The following is a 16,992-nucleotide window of genomic DNA, read 5'->3' as shown; positions in this document are numbered from 1 at the left end:
TTTTTGTTAACTGACTTTAGGTTTTCAAGGCTAGATTAGACAAAAATCTACAGCTAGACAGCTTTCTGAAATAAAAAGGGAATTCAAGCACAGTTTATCAAGACCAGGTATTTTGCAAGTAATAGGGCAACATGAAATAAAAATCCTACACTTGATAAGAAATAAACATGATAATGAATGGAGAGGCTTATGTTCTTATTCTAGAATTATCATAAAAGAATGACAACAGTCACAAAAATACACACAAGGAAAAACACCTGAAAAAAATATTTTTAAAATACCAATTTACACATCAATACCTTTTAAATAAAGAATGTGCTGTACGAAGGACTCCGTTAATAACATGGAAATCTCCACTCTGAAAGCGATTCACCATTTCCGTCAACAGGTCAGGCCATTTCTGAGGGAAATCTTCTCTGCCAATAATGCTAATAGCATCACTTAACTGGGGGCAGGAAAGAGACTAATTAGATGAAACCTCTACAAACAAGCCCCTTAACAAGCAGGGCCTCACATACCTGCTTCTGAATTTGCTCCGGGCTGCTAAGCATCAAGTGCACTATGTTAGCTTTAATGGCTACTCTGTCGGCTTCACAAATTTTATTTGGTTCATCTTCAACCTAAAAGCAAAACATTAATGAGCAAGTAACATAAATTCATAGCCATGACTGTATGCATTTGTAGATAAAACAGAACCATTTCTTATTTCCTGGTTTCTTAAGAAAAACAGAGGAAGACAGGGCCTTTCTTCTGTATGAATGGGTCACAGATTTCTTTAATAATCAGCTTCTCTGACTCTCTGATGTCAATTGAGAATCTCAGTTCTATATGATAATTAACCAAAATGTGGTTAAAATCTTCATAGACATATGCTACTCAGCCCATATTCATCCTCAATTTGATCATTACCTTAAGTTAAAGAAAGGTCTAGTCAGTGAAAACTTCTTGACAGTTACCAGTTCAAATGCAACCAGGACTACATCACCCAAAGAGATTCTGAGTCTCACTAGTTTTATAAATCAAGACAGAAGGGGCTTGAATGTCTACAAGTAGACGCGTGGATTTTTAAACATTCTAAAATTCACCAACTCATTTCTTCACTACATGTGAGAACACTTGACTACACAAGTTTAAGAACAGTATTTACTATTTTTAAATTCTTCTATGGAATGAAGAAAAAAGACTCTCAGTGAATAAGCCGATGTCAAGTTGATTTTTTAGAAAAACGGACCATTTCTGTCCACTTTAATATCCTTCTAAATGTGATTACTATTATTACTAAAAACATTCCCTTTTTCTTTATCCTAACCCAGGTTTACCTCAGCCGTGCCATTACTGACATTTTGGGTCAGATAAATCTTGGTTGTGGGGGTCTTCCTTGTGCATTGTAGGATGGTTACCAGTATCCTTGGCTTCTTCCCACGAGTTGTCAGAAACACCCCCCACCCTCCGTGACAACCAAAAAATCTCTAAATATCCCCAGATGGGCAAAACCACCCCCAATTTTAGAATCTCTGTCAAAAGCTAAGCTAGGGAAAATACCCGTTTCTGTTTCTTAATGTATAATTTTATACTGATCATTAAACTTATAGCACAATAAGATTCACCTTGGAGTGGTGGCAGTTTAGTCACTAAGTCATGTCTGACTCTTTGTGACCCCATGGATTGTAGCCGGCCAGGCTCCTGTCCATGGGATTTCCCAGGCAAGAATACTGCAATGGGCTGCCATTTCCTTCTCCAGGGGATCTTTCTGATCCAGGGATCGAACCCACATCTCCTGCTCAGCAGGCAGATTCTTTACCACTGAGCCACTTGGAAAGCCCCCATTAAACTTGCAGCATATTAAGATTCACCTTGTAATTAGAAAATATTTCCATATCCAAGACAGAGGACAAATCCCTTATCAAAAACTTCAAGTGCATTATACATATTTTATATATATATATATATATATATATATATTTAAAATGTGGTTTTTCCAGCTTTATGTAATTTTTCTTTGTCCACAATAGAAACTGCTTCAATTATTCATTTAGACTGTGTAACTTTCCACATAATGTCTCTTCAGCAGAGAGCTAAAGTTAAATTTCAACCATGGGACTTCCCTCTCGGTCCAGTAGTTAAGACTCCATGCTCGCAATACAGGAGGCACGGGTTTGATCCCTAAGATCCCATGTGCTACAGGGCGCGACCAAACAAAAAAAACAAACCAAAACAACAACAAGAGAACACAAATTGGAGGTTAAAGCAAAGTCTCACTCTCTCGAGCAGCCCAGGTTATGAAGCTGACTTAATCAATATGAGTTTAAATAAAACGGGAACTTTCTGTGAGCAAAGACAGTTTTAAAAATATCTTTCTTCCCAAATGGCATACTCCTTTACCTACTGCGTTATCAAGGACCTCCAATAAAATATTGCAAAGGAGTGGCGAGGGTGGCCTTGTTTTGCACCTGACCTTAGTGGGAAGGTTTCAAGTTTCTCACCATTATGTATATTAGTGATAGCTTTTTCATAGTCTTTATCATGCTGAGAAAGACCCACTATTTCAAATTTACTGAGTTTTTAACCACGAACAGATGTTGGACTTTGACATAGGCTTTTTCTGCACCTATTGAAATAATAATATGACTTACCTTTTCTCAGTCTATAGGTTTTTGAATGCTGAAACAGCCATGCATATTTGGGATAAATCTCACTTGGTTATGGTATTTTTATACTTTTTGTATGTTTTTGGGTTTGACTTTTTAATATTTGGTGAGGAGGGTCCTGTTTTTTATCTTTAATCTGTGTCCGAATCACTCAGGAACACTGCACATATAAATCTTTTAAACATGCAGGGTCTTAAACTAGGTACTCACAAAATACTTACAATTCTCCAATTTCTTTTAATATAGTTCTTGAATGTTACAGAGGCACACACTTTAATAACATTATCCTGGGACTTTTCTAGTAATGTTAACAGCAACAATGGGTAGTTCTGATTTCCTTCTACAGATTCAAGAAACTTCTCAGCTGGAAAACAATTCCCATGTTAGAAGATATGTTATTAAAACCAAATCTTAAGACTGTATGTATATGTGAACTATGTATATTTCTGACTGAAGCATCAGCAAATGGAAAGATTAGGATTGTACATGATGTTACATTAAATTTATATAGTATCTCAGTTTTCAGATCACTTTACCATCCATTAACTCATCTCACAAACCTATGAAGTGGCCTGATCAGATGATCACCTCATGTGAAGGAGAATCTGCTTTTCAGAGACAGTAAGTGACCTTAGGGCAAAAAAGTCATACACCCTGTCTTGTTCCAGAAGGATTATTATTAGTACTATTAGTAATGGTAGTAACATTTCTTTTATAGGACTGTGACTAAGATTAAATTTGTTGATTCATTTTAATATATATTATTATTAATCATATGGGTCTGATGTTTGACTCACATCTGTTAAGTTGTCACTACTACCCAGAGAAGTAGGTAGTATTACCCTCACTTTAAGGACAAGGCCACTGAGGTTAAGTAAGCTTGTCAAAGATCACACAGCTAGCAGATTTCATCACTGAAAAAGTTTTAGTCCAGTCCTTATTCTATCCTACTAGCTCTGAGTATTCTTTTCAAACTAAACATTTCTAATATCAGCAATAACCTTATACAAAGATTTTACTCATATATTTTAAACTCATACTACAGTTAGGGATAAATCTCCTGGGTTACAGATCAGACCATGATGATTTATAGCACTTCCAATTTTTCCCTATCTTAAGCTTCCTAAGGCAGCATCCAGTCCAAGGTTTCAATATTTACTGAAAAGGTCAGCGGTTAGCATTTATTATTCTACAATTTAGTATGATTTAACACCTTCTTTCCGAATTAAGTCCCGAGTTTAACTTCCACCCTCAAACCCTCCCTGCTTTGTGTCTACCATGTGTTTCTTGAAAGATAAAGAATGCTGAACTGAAAAAAATTTTTCAAGAGGGAACACACTATGGTTTATATGGTTTTATAGAAAGCTTTGGTTGCTTCAATATTTGGTTGGTCAATATTTCATATCCAGCAATCCCTGTGAAATGTATGGTTGCAACTCTTATCAGAAACATCAATTTATTCCTACATTTTGTCCTGGATTTATAAAATAACAGCTCCTCCACCTTACAAAAACATAGTTATTAAAAATAATTTTCATTAAACAGTGTTGGCAGAGGCTTTCTGGGGAAGTCTTAGAACCATTAATTTCCTTTTATCCAAGAATAAATTACTTCTTTAAGCACTAACAGGAAAATCACAATTTTCCCTCACAGAAATCACAAAAGCCTTTCTAGACTAGGATGGATGCATTAACATGTAAATAATAAACAAATAATTCTATTTACTATATATAATATACAACATATTATATACAACACATATAATAAACAACAATATAATATATACTATATATAATATACAACACATATGTGCAAACATTCATCTGGGTCTTCATGGAATGCTTCCAAAATCCTCTTTATGAGAATGCACATCGGTAAATTCTGAAGAAGCAGATTAAGAGCATTTCTGGTTAATATGGCTTACAACAAGACTCATCAGCATACTACCCACAAGACACATGTGGCCCCCAGAAGTAGTTTGTTTGGTTTGTGTGTTATTTCAAAAGTTTTTGATGTTAATCACTATCATTTAAAAATGAGAACGCTTCATATAAGTATCCTTATTTTTCAAGCAAAGCTGGAAATCTGATCTTGCAAGACTGGTTTGAATCCCCCCGAGTTAGATGGTTCCAAATATTAATAATATCTGTCCCTTAACCAAGGCAGTTAACCCCGCAGCCTCCCCCCCGGCCCCCGGCTTTTACCTTCATGTGCAACTCCTACAGGCATTCAAGTTTGCAATTTTAAGCTTACACTAAATCTCTATTGAAAATTGGTCAAATCTGGGAGAAGGAGAAGGAGAGGAACCCTAGGTCTTAAAATATTAATTAAACCCAACATGGGGATTACCTAGTTTCATTCACTTAATCACTTTTAAGGCAGTTAACTCTTACCTCTATGTTCTGATTATTGTATCTCTAAAACAGGAAGGTGTAGGGATTTTCAGGAAGGTCAACGAAAAAAGCATCCTAAACTTACTAGTCCTTTTTATTCCAAAAGGGATAAAAGTTATTTTACTCAAGAAACAAAAACACAACAAACAAAGAAGGAAAAAACCCACTGCCATATGTTATAAATGAAAAATAAACTATGCCTAAGAATTCAAGTGTTAATCTCCTTTTAAAAATTTACAAACAGATTGCACAAAGGTTTCTCTCACCTATCCTTTAAGAATAAATCAACCACAAGAGAGTATTTATTCACTTTACCTGGACGCCTGATGGCAGGATCAGGATCGAGAGTCTTCTTTAAATATTCTGTTAGTGTTTGCAAATTTGCATCACTGAGCTCCATTGCCATTGAGCCTAAAACAAAAATGAGGTTTGAGTAATTGATCACATGAGGACACAGGGATGTACAGAAGAGAATCATTTTACATTTTGGATGTCCCCCTCTCTGAAAGTCATCTACTTGATATGCTCTGGGTATCGCCTATAAGCTTTATTCTTCGCCAAGACAAGGTTCCAGAAGACGGGCTTTTTTGAATCAGTGATGAGACAATTTTGAGATACAGAAGAAAAAACATATCACAAACTAAAGGTTAAAAATATGAATTATTAGATTTTTTAAAAAACCCACAATAAAATAAGGATCCCATTGAGTTCTGAGATTAAAGAAACTAGAGTAAATTCTTTTGTGTACAACATGCAGCCATAGGTATTGACAACACACTATATACTGAGAATTTGCATCTGGGAAGATAATTTTGGGTTCATAAGATGACAGCTGCAGTTGTAATTAAAAAGCAACTTTCCACACAAAAGCTAAGTCAAAGCAAAAATAAACAAGTGGAATGACATCAAACTAAAAATGTCTGCGCAGCAAAGCAAACTATCAACCAAAATGAAAAGGCAACATACTAAATAGGAGAAAATATTCGCAAATCGTATCTGATAAAGAATTAATATCCAAAACATAAAAAAAAAACAAACTCATACAACTCAGAAAAAAGAGTCCAACTGAAAAATGGGCAGAGGAACTGAATAGACATTTTTCCAAAGAAAATATGAAAAGGTGCTCAACATCACTAAACACAAGGGAATGCAAATCAAAACCACAATGAGATTATCACCCCATACCTGTTAGAACGACTATAATAAAAAAGACAATAAATAACAGGCATTTGGCGAGCACGGGGAGAAAAGGAAACCCTGGTACCTGTTGGTGGGAATGTAAATTGGTACAGCCACTCTGGAAGTAAGTATGGAGGTTCCTCAAAAAATTAAAAACAGAATTACCACATGCTCCAGCTATTCCACTTCTAGCTATTTATCTGAAGGAAATGAAAATTCTAACTAGAAGAGATATCTGTACTCCCATTGTCTGCTGTTCACTGCAGCGCTGTTAACAACAGTCAAAACATGGAAGCAACCTAAGCATCCATCGATGGATAATGCAACGTAGTATACACACAGAATGGAGGATTATCCAGCCACACACAAAAAGGGAAACCCCTGCCATTTGTGACAACATGGATGGATCCTAAGGGCAGTATACCAAGTGAAATAAATGATACATAAATACCACAGACTAGAGATCTCTTCGGAGAAGGCAATGGCACCCCACTCCAGTACTCTTGCCTGGAAAATCCCATGGACGGAGGAGCCTGGTGGGCTACAGTCTATGGGGTCGCTAAGAGTCGGACACGACTGAGCGACTTCACTTTCACTCTTCGCTTTCACGCATTGGAGAAGGAAATGGCAACCCACTCCAGTGTTCTTGCCTTGAGAATCCCAGGGACAGGGAAGCCTGGTTGGGCTGCTGTCTATGGGGTTGCACAGAGTCGGACACGACTGAAGCGACTTAGCAGCAGCAGAGATCTCTTCAAGAAAATCAGAGATACCAAGGGACCATTTCATGCCAAGATGGGCACAATAAAAGATAGAAACGGTATGGACCTAACAGAAGCAGAAAGTATTAAGAACAGGTGACAAGAATACACAAAAGAAGTGTACAGAAAAGATCTTCATGACCCAGATAATCACGATGGTGTGATCACTCACCTAGAGCCAGACATCCTGGAGGGGCCTTAGGAAGCAAAAATACTACGAACAAAACTAGTGGAGGTGATGGAATTCCAGTTGAGCTACTTCAAATCCTAAAAGATGATGCTGGGAAAGTGCTGCACTCAATATGCCAGCAAATTTGGAAAACTCAGCAGTGGCCACAGGACTGGAAAAGGTCAATTTTCATTCCAATCCCAAAGAAAAGCAATGCCAAAGAATGTTCAAACTACCACACAATTGCACTCATCTCACATGCTAGCAAAATAATGCTCAACATTCTCCAAGCCAGGCTTTAATAGAATATGAACCATCAACTTCCAGATGTTCAAGCTGGATTTAGACAAGGCAGAGGAACCAGAGATCAAATTGCCAACATCCGCTGGATCATCAAAAAAGCAAAAGAGTTCCAGAGAAACATCTACTTCTGCTTTATTGACTATGCCAAAGGCTTTGACTGTGTGGATCACAACAAACTGTGGAAAATTCTTCAAAAGATAGGAATACCAGACCACCTGACCTGCCTCTTGAAGAAATCTGTATGCAGGTCAAGAAGCAAAAGTTAGAACTGGACATGGAACAACAGATTGGTTCCAAATCAGGAAAGGAGTATGTCAAGGCTGTATATTGTCACCCTGCTTATTTAACTTATATGCAGAGTACATCATGTAAAATGCTGGGCTGGATGAAGCACACACTAAAATCAAGATTGCCAGGAGAAGTATCCATAACCTCAGATATGCAGATGACACCACCTTTATGGCAGAAAGCAAAGAAGAACTAAAGAACCTCTTAATGAAAGTGAAAGAGGAGAATGAAAAAAAAGCTGGCTTAGAACACAACATTCAGAAAACTAAGATCATGGCATCTGGTCCATCACTTCATGGCAAATAGATGGGGAAACAGTGGAAACAGTGACAGAATTTATTTTTGTGGGCTCCTAAATCACTGCAGCCATGAAATTAAAAGATGCTTGCTTCTTGGAAGAAAAGCTATGACCAACCTAGACAGCACATTAAAAAGCAGAGACATTACTTTACCAACAAAGGTCTGTCAAGTCAAAGCTATGGTTTTTCCAGTAGTCATGTATGGATGTGAGAGTTGGACTATAAAGAAAGCTGAGTGCTGAAGAACTGATGCTTTTGAACTGCGGTGTTGGAGAAGACTCTTGAGAGTCCCTTGGACTGCAAGGAGATCCAACCAGTCCATCCTAAAGGAAATCAGTCCTGAATATCCATTGGAAGGAGTGATGCTGAAGCTCAAACTCCAATACTTTGGCCACCTGATGCGAAGAACTGACTCATTGGAAAAGACCCTGATGCTAGCAAAGACTGAAGGCAGAAGAGGATGGCAGAGGATGAGATGGTTGGATGGCATCACTGACGCGACAGACATGAGTTTGAGTAAGCTCCAGGAGTTAGTGATGGACAGGGAAGCCTGGCATGCTACAGTCCATAGGGTCGCAAAGAGTTAAGACAGGACTGAACTGAAATACCACATGATCATGTTTCTATGTGGAATCTTAAAAACAAAAATTCATAGATAAAAAGAGCAGATTAGGGAACTTCCTCAGTGGTCCAGTGACTAAGACTCTGCCTACCAATGCAGGGGGCATGGCTTCTATCTGTCCCACAGACCGTGGTATGTGGCAAAACAACAAGAAAACAGATTGGTGGGGGCATGGCAAAACAGCAACAAACAGACTGGTTAAAAAAAACAAAAAGATTGGTGGTTGACTGCATGGCAGGGGCAAATGGATGAAGGTGGGTAGAAAAGTACAAACCTCCAGTTACAAAATAAATATATAAATCAGGAGGATGTAACGTCCAACACAGAGACTCCAGTTAATAGCAGCGTGTTGTATATTTGAAAGTTATTAGGACAGTAAATCCTAAAAGTTCAGAACAAAAAAGACAAATATATTTGTAATTATGTGTGATGATGGACGTTAATTAACTAGGTTTATTGTGATCATTTCACAATATATACACCATTATGTTGTGCACCTGAAATTAACAATGTTACATCTTAATTATATCTCAATAAAAAGCAACTTTTCAAATATTTAAAGCTTAAAACTAAATATAAATCACAGAATATGCTATGACTGACCAAAAAAATCCACATCTAATACATTACAAATGATTAATAGGCTTTATAAAGGACTACAGCTAATGCTGAGGTTGTGAAGAGTACTCCTCCACAGCCAGAAACCACAGCCTTCTAAGGAGACCAATCTTTGAAGCTATCTGTATTCTCCTCAACACACTCGTTTTTACCACAAGGGAAGCCAACATGATGGCTAATTTGGTAGACTCCACCACTTATATATATTTACTTCCTTTGATTCAGGGCAAACCACTCTATGGAGTTCCACTCAACCACACACACAATTCACTGAGAAGCAACTCTTCCTGTTTTTTACACCAAAGGTTTGGAAAATGCTATGCATCATATTCACCCTCTTTTGGAGATGCGCTTTAAGAGCTTCAAGAACCCAGAGCCTGGCCACAGAACCATTTTATTATGGAACACAGGCCGGAAAGCAGTGATTTAATCAATTTATTTCCCATTCTTTTTTCTGTGTTGAAATGCTGAATCTATTATGAAAACATGAAAGTTTGCTGTTGCCAAGGAAAACCGTTTACATCAATATATATGAGATTTAAAAAAAAGTCTTTGCTACATGCAAATTATTCTACCTTTTGGGATTTACACAAGGCAGCATGTGTGTTTAGGGGATTACAGAAGTTAACTGAACCTATTTTGTTGAGTTTAAATTTTAAATACACTCCTTAATAAATTTGCATTTTACTAACTTTCTTCATGACAGAGTTCCATGCAAGCTGGCACCTGTCAACCTTATCTCTGACCTTCTTGCTGTCCAGCCACCAAAGCCTTCTTTCTGTTCCTCAAACCAGACAAGAGTTCTCCCTGACTGTAATAACCCTTCCTTCTAATTTGACATCAGGCATCATCCAGCCCACTGTCAACTCCTCAAAAAAGCCTTCCACAACCATCATCTACCTCATCCCTATTGCACTGTTCACAGCACTTATTCTCATCTGAGATATCTTTGACTTGTCATCTCTTATTTGTAAGCTCCCTGGGGCAGGGACTTTGTAGGTCTTGCTCACCTCTGTAGCCCAGGACCTTCAACATTGCCTGGCACACAGTATTCACTAAGCATTTGCCGCATGAACTAATGGATAAGCTAATATGTCAGTCAAGCGGCTAAAACATGGATCCAGTCTGGATTGGAGACTATCCTCTGAGCATCAGTTATTAGCAAGCATGACATAATGTAGGAACTCAATTGTATCTGTCAGATAAATAGTGACCAACATACTGACATAATTGGTTTCCGTTCATTCAAAAATGCTTCAAAGAAGATGGGAGTTTGAACTTTATCCTGTATATTGTTCATACTTGCCAGTGCTTATTTCGGGGGTCAGGACTCACTGTCTCCTCCACCTAGACAGCTCTGCCCCTGGAGAGCTTTGTAGTTCACTCCCTGCTTCATTCAGGTCTCTTTTCAAACGTCACTTGTTTTGAGCTGCTGTCCTGGACCATCCTTTCTAAAATAGCACCCAGCTCAGTCGCTCTCCATTCTCTGGTTCTGCTTCTCCAATTTTATCAGGCCTATAAATTGCTTTCTTGTTTACTATGCTTCCCCCTCCACTGGACTGTCAGCAACATGGGAGCAAGGACTTTGTGTTTTGTTCACTGCACTCTCCCTCGATTCTTAAAACAGTGAAGAGCACCTACTGCGTATTTGTGCCCTATTTTCAAAAGCTACATACCCTTTATTGATCTTTTTTCCCCCATCAAAAAGCAGTCATGCTTCACATTTATTCAGTCAATTGCCTGTGAGACAGAAGGGCTGGAGCCAACCGACTCTAAGAGACACGACAGTGTCCCCCACGAAATGGAGAAGCTGAAGGGCCAGGTTAAAATAAAGTGTATGGCGGGAAAGAGTGGGTGTGTGTGTGCGTGTGTGCGTGTGTGTGTGTGTGTGGTGGTGGTGGTGTCGGTGGAGGAATACAAGCATGCATGCTAACACCCCCAAAAGTTAAAATACTATATAAATCTTATATTTTTAGTGTTAAGGGACTAAATGTTTGTCCAAAAATCCCTTTTCTGTCTCCTCAGTGAAAGTGTCTATAAACCCAAATTGTAAGCTTAGTCCTGATTTGCGAAAATATGACACATCAGGTAATTTTAGAGAATACTCCACAGGTATTCACCATACATCAGCAAGATTAAGGTCTAGTTATCTTTATTTGCCAGAGGTGGAGGTACACTGACATTCTGAAATATGTGCAATATATAAATGTAAAAAGCATTACTGACTTTAAAGAAAAACTAGAAATGAAAAAATTCACTCTTTTGCCTTTAAATGAAGGCTGATACTTTACTTCTCCACTGAGCTATTTTTGGAAATCTCTACCCAAAAATACATGAAAAATATGTACCACAATGGGCTTCCCTGGTGGCTCAGCTGGTAAAGAATCTTCCTGCAATGCAGGAGACCTGGGTTCAATCCCTGGGTTGAGAAGATCCCCTGAAGAAGGGAAAAGCTACCCGCTCCAGTACTCTGGCCTGGAGAATTCCATGGACTCTACAGTCCACGGGGTTGCAAAGAGTTGGACACAAATGAGTGACTTTCGCTTTATGTACCACAATAAATCAATTATGCCAGACTTTTTGTTGAAAGACTGGCTGGACCTAAGTCTAGCCTCTTCTCAAAGGTCCTCAATTACAGATGAAGACATTTGGAATAAAAGCTTTGCTTTCCAAGGCCATCACACAGACATCTGTGACGTAAGCTGACCCAAGATGTATGCCTTTTCCTTAAGATATTTCCTCTGCATTAGAGAACCACTCCAGAGGCCCTACATCTGGGGGAAGGGAGAGAGATCCAATAAATGAAAACCATCTGGCACACACACATTAAGAATACACTGCAGCACCTCAGTTCACCTTCTGCTTTCTCATCACAGGAACGTACCACTGAGATGCAGAGCCAAACTTTTTACATTGTCTACAAAGCCCAATGTGATCTGACCTCCAAATACCTGTTCCTTCACATACTACTCTGTGAAAGCTAGATTTTCCTTGAACCCTTTGTACTTTCTATTCGCTCTGCCTGGAATGTTCTGTTCCCTCATTTTTCCATAGCTGGTCTCAGCTCAAATGCCACCTCCTCAGAGAAGTCGCCTTCATCTGTCATTTGTCTGGAATTATTTAAGCCATTTATTTGTAACCTTGTCTCTTTCCCCCTCTAGAATATAGGCTCCCCAAGGGAAGGAACTCTGTCCATTTTGTTTGAGACAAAAGAAGATAAATTTCACTGTATTCAAAGAGATTAAGTGGATTAAATGAAGTTATTTACCAAGTTATTAAATGAATAAAGGAACAAATTAATACCAAAGGTACAGCACTGCCCCCAAATCTATCTAATATTGTACAGAAAATGGTTCTCCTCTATCCTAGCTCCCATAGCAAAAATCAAAGTAAACAGAGGGGAATAAAGAATTCCCCTGCACTGGTGTAAAGAAATGAAAGATATAGGGTCTTAAGAAGTAAGAGGCTGGGTAGATCCAGTCCCACGAATTATGTGAAAAATGCAGACACACAAAAAAGGGCCAAAATCTTCACTGCGGTGGTCCAAGCAGAGGCGAAAAAGAGCACTGGTAGGATCCAAGAGTAAAAAGTCCCTTTCCGTGCATGACTCTTCCGAGGAATAATACTTGTGCATCTACCATGTGGCCAGCACTGGCCATCTGCTAACAGCAGCAACAAGACAGGTGAAGTATCCGCCTTTGAAATTTGAAAAAGACAATAACCAAGTAAACTATTAGTGATTCTAGAGCATGATAAAAAAACTATGAAGTAAATAAAACTAGAGTGATGTGATTAGTTGAAAGAGATCCTTTGAAAGGTTGGTCAAAAAGAGGCGTAATGTGAGTGAAACCTGAAGGACAGGGAACCAGCCTTGCAAGGATCTGCTGTTGGCATGTCCAAGCAAACGAAAGGCGCGTTTGAACGCTTTCTGGAGGACATGCGCTCGGAACACGTAAGAAAAAGAAAACGTAAGCAGCGTGGCTACAGGGTCAAGGAGAAGAGGTGGGTGGGAGAGGTGGACAACGGTCACCCCAGATGGGGCTTGGTAAACCAGGGTAGTAACTCAGGGGACCCGCAGCCACTTTACGAGGTAAGTGTTTTCAACCCCGCTTTTCCAGATGAGGAAGTGGAGACTCGGAGAGATCAAGTGACCAGCCCTAAGGAGGGGTTAAATCTGAAAACGAATCCAGGCCTTCCCGTTCCTAAGCTGAATCCCAAAGCTCCGAACATTGTAGGTGTTCCCTCAAGAGGTGGACCCTGGTCACCCGACAGGTGCACGGACCTCCTCGAGGACACAGACCCCAGTCTAACCCTCACGAGCAACTCAGCAAAGTGAGATCACCGGGCCCGTTTCACAGCCGCGGAGACCAAAGCCCTCGGCGGTGTGGCGCTCCGCCACCACCGCCGCCGCCCTAACGGGAAAGGGAGGCCCAGGAAAGCGGCGGCGGCCGGGGCGGCGGCTCGTACGCCCGCTTCGCAGCCGGCCAGGCCCCGCAGCCGCACTCGCCTCACGATGCGGGCGGCCGGGTGCGCCGAGAACGGACGCACGGGTGCGACCAATGAGAGCAGGCCGCCCCGAGAGCGCGGCCAATCAGCGCGGCGTTAGGGAGGAAGAGGCGGGCGCTCGCGCCGCACGGGCTAGGCCTCGCCTGGGCCGCCCTAGCTCCTCACAGGCCCGGGCGGGGGTGGGGTTGCTTACCGGAGCCTGCACCTCAGACCTGGGATGCCGCCTGGGCAGGCGAGACGCGAGAGCGAAGCCCCTGCCCCCGGGCGCTTCCCCAGACATGGGCCAATGTTCCGCTCTCGCCCGGAGGTGCGGTCCTGGCTTCCCAACGTTCGGAAGCGCAGGGAGCGCTTCCACCCTCCCCCAGCCGGGTCCCGAGAAGCCCCGACACTAGGCCGTGCAGGCCTGCGCCTCACCTCGTGGGGACGCGGGAACGGAGAAGGGAAGCCCAGTCACGGACCGTAGCCGGCACTCTCCACTCCTACCGCCACTCCACACCTCACATTCAAACCCCGGCAAAATGGCGCGGCAGGGAGGCTGCGGCCGGGGCGCATGCGTACAAGGGGCCGAGTAAGGGGCGGGGCCAAGGGCGCTCGGCTCCACCCAGATTCCAATCACCAATCACGGCCCCGCTCTGAGGGGGCTGACGTCATGCGCGGCAATGGTCTTTGACCGCGCTAGTGGGCATCCCTCTAGCGGTTCTGAGAAGGGCACACATGAGGTGCGTGTCCGCTGAATTGTGCCCTCTTTTGATGTCAGGGCTAGAGTCAGGCATCTAGTGGGTCTTATACAACTATCGAAGGAACTGTCCAAAGTCATGGCCAAAGCATCTCCGATGGAACAGAACTTTTCTGCCCCTCGTGGAGCTTGTTTTAAAGAGAGGAAAGGAATAAACAAGATCTTTTCAGATTTGATAAGTGCTGTGAGAAGATTGAAAGACAGTGATACGGCAGGCAGTGACGTAGATTGTCAAGGGGATGGCCAGAGGAGACCTCTAAACAAGTGACCTGAAGTTCAACAAGAAGACAGCTGTGGATTAGCCTGCAGAGCTTTCCAGGAAGAGGGGATGCTAATAGCAAAGGCTGTGAGACAGGACCCGGCTACACTGGGGCTTAAGAAATCAAGTGGAGCATGACAGGAGAAGGAGTTAGATCTGCAGGGGCCAGATGATGTAGGCCTATATTGCATGGAACATACACTAAAACAAAACAAAAACAAAAACAGTGTCTATCTGAAATTCACATAGAACCAGGTGTCCAATATTTTATTTGGTGGCCCTATCTCCATTATATTTTCTTCACAGCATTTATCAGTCCTTGCAATTAATTGTCTCTTTTTTCAATTGTCCCCCAACTGCATACCTAAGGACTCTGTTCAAACAAAGGCAACCTCTTTACAGCTGTATCCCAGCACCTAACACAAGGTAACTGTTCAATACATATTTGCTGAATGTTGACTTAAATGCTGTATATAAATAGGTGAAGTCCATTGCGAAAGGTGTACATTATTAGAACACTGGTGGAAAACATGTATTTCTACCATTGAAGCAGTAGTACAAGCAATCATCTTGGTCATATTAGTCCGCTTTTCTGGACATTTTCCTCTAGTACGGGTGAGAGCAACCCTGGTGACTTAACAGTTTTTCATCCCTCAACGCCAATCAGGAAGGAAGCTGGCTGGCATCTTGTGTCTGTCTGGCATGATTACCAGGTTTTGTAGGAAGCCCCACACTTCCCAGGTGGCGCTAATAGTAAAGAACCTGCCTGCCAAAGCTGGAGACTCAGGTTCAATCCCTGAGTCAGGAAGATCCCCTGGAGAAGGGCATGGCAGTCCACTCCAGTATTCTTCCTGAAGAATCCCATGGTCAGAGGAGCCTCGTGGGCTATATTGCCATGGGGGTCACAAAGAGTCGGTCACAACTGGGGTGACTTAGCATGCACATAGGAAGCCCACAGGCTGTGCCACTTTTATTAAGTCTGTGGAAGTGGCTCCAGCAGGGCCATCTCCCCTTGCCCTTAGCAGCCCGAGGGACCATGCAGCTGAGGGCCATGGAAAGGCTTGTCCTCCCTCTCTACTCTCTGTGGGGCCCAGGTGACCCGTGAAAATTCCCTGGGAATTCCCATCCTGCTCGCTCACCACATGCACACACTCTTAGGTTTGCTACAACTGCTGCTGTGTTGAAAACCAAAGAAAACAGTTCAGCCATTTTCAGGAGCAAGAAGTCAGTATGCATGTAGTCGTCTTTCTTTCCAAATCCTGATAAAATAGTATATACATTATATGTATACCGTATGGAAAGACTTTCTGAAAGTGGAAGACACTTAGGTTTGATTTGGATTCAGAAAAGCATGGACACATCTGACTGTGCTTGGAAAACAAATCTAAGTTTGGTTTTGTCTCACTTTTAAAAAGTCCAGTTGAGATCCAGAAGAGTGTTGATATCTCAAGTTGAGACAGGTCTGATTGCTTCTTACCTTTTATTTTATTGATTATATTTTTAATGTTGGTGTCTTTTTTCTTTTGGTGTGCTGCATGGCATGTGGGATCTTAGTTCCCCCGCCAGGGACTGCACCTGTGCCCCCTTGCAGTGGAAGAGGGGAGTCAACCACTGTGCCACCAGGGAAATCTCTCTCACTTTTTTTTTAATGAAGGCAACTTCCTTTCTTGGGCACATGGTGGGATATTCACATGGTGCAAATAGCCTTTGGTCTTTCACTAACCAGGACATTGTTGTTTAGTCGCTAAGTCATGTCCAACTTTTGCGACCCCATGGACTGCAGTCCTCCAGGCTCCTCTGTCCATGGGATTTTCCTGACAAGAATACTGGAGTGCATTGCCATTTCCTTCTCCAGGGGAGCTTCCTGGCCCAGGGATGGAACCCGCATATCCTGTACTGCAGGTGGATTCTTTACCACTGAGGCACCAGGGAAGCCCAGGTAGAACATTCCGTTCAGTTCAGTTACTCAGTCGTGTCCGACTTTTTTTGACCCCATGGACTGCAGCATGCCAGGGCTCCCTGTCCATCACCAACTCCCGGAGTTTACTCAAACTCATGTCCATTGAGGTGGTGATGCCATCCAACCATCTCGTCCTCTGTTGTCCCCTTCTCCTCTTGCCTTCAATCTTTCCCAGCATCAGAATCTTTTCCAATGAGTCAGTTCTTCACATCAGGTGGCCAAAGTAATGGAGTTTCAGCTTCAGCATCAGTCTT

General features: G+C 41.6%; 1 protein-coding gene across 1 annotated transcript in view; it reads right to left on the bottom strand.

Moving 5' to 3' along the window:
• Nucleotides 1-14,355, bottom strand: part of CSE1L (chromosome segregation 1 like) — a 35,508-nt gene extending 21,153 nt beyond the window's left edge. The window contains exons 1-5 of the mRNA XM_055545238.1: nucleotides 14,198-14,355; nucleotides 5,357-5,452; nucleotides 2,870-3,012; nucleotides 519-620; nucleotides 300-445 (exon numbers count right to left, since the gene is read on the bottom strand). Coding sequence (XP_055401213.1) covers nucleotides 300-445; nucleotides 519-620; nucleotides 2,870-3,012; nucleotides 5,357-5,447 — 482 coding nt within the window. The 5' untranslated portion in view covers nucleotides 5,448-5,452; nucleotides 14,198-14,355. The remainder of the gene's footprint in view (nucleotides 1-299; nucleotides 446-518; nucleotides 621-2,869; nucleotides 3,013-5,356; nucleotides 5,453-14,197) is intronic.
• Nucleotides 14,356-16,992: the final 2,637 nt, after the last annotated feature.

Source organism: Bubalus kerabau, chromosome 13, assembly GCF_029407905.1.
Source record: "Bubalus kerabau isolate K-KA32 ecotype Philippines breed swamp buffalo chromosome 13, PCC_UOA_SB_1v2, whole genome shotgun sequence".
NCBI classification, from domain to species: domain Eukaryota; kingdom Metazoa; phylum Chordata; class Mammalia; order Artiodactyla; family Bovidae; genus Bubalus; species Bubalus kerabau.
This window is presented reverse-complemented; position numbering and strand designations above follow the sequence as displayed.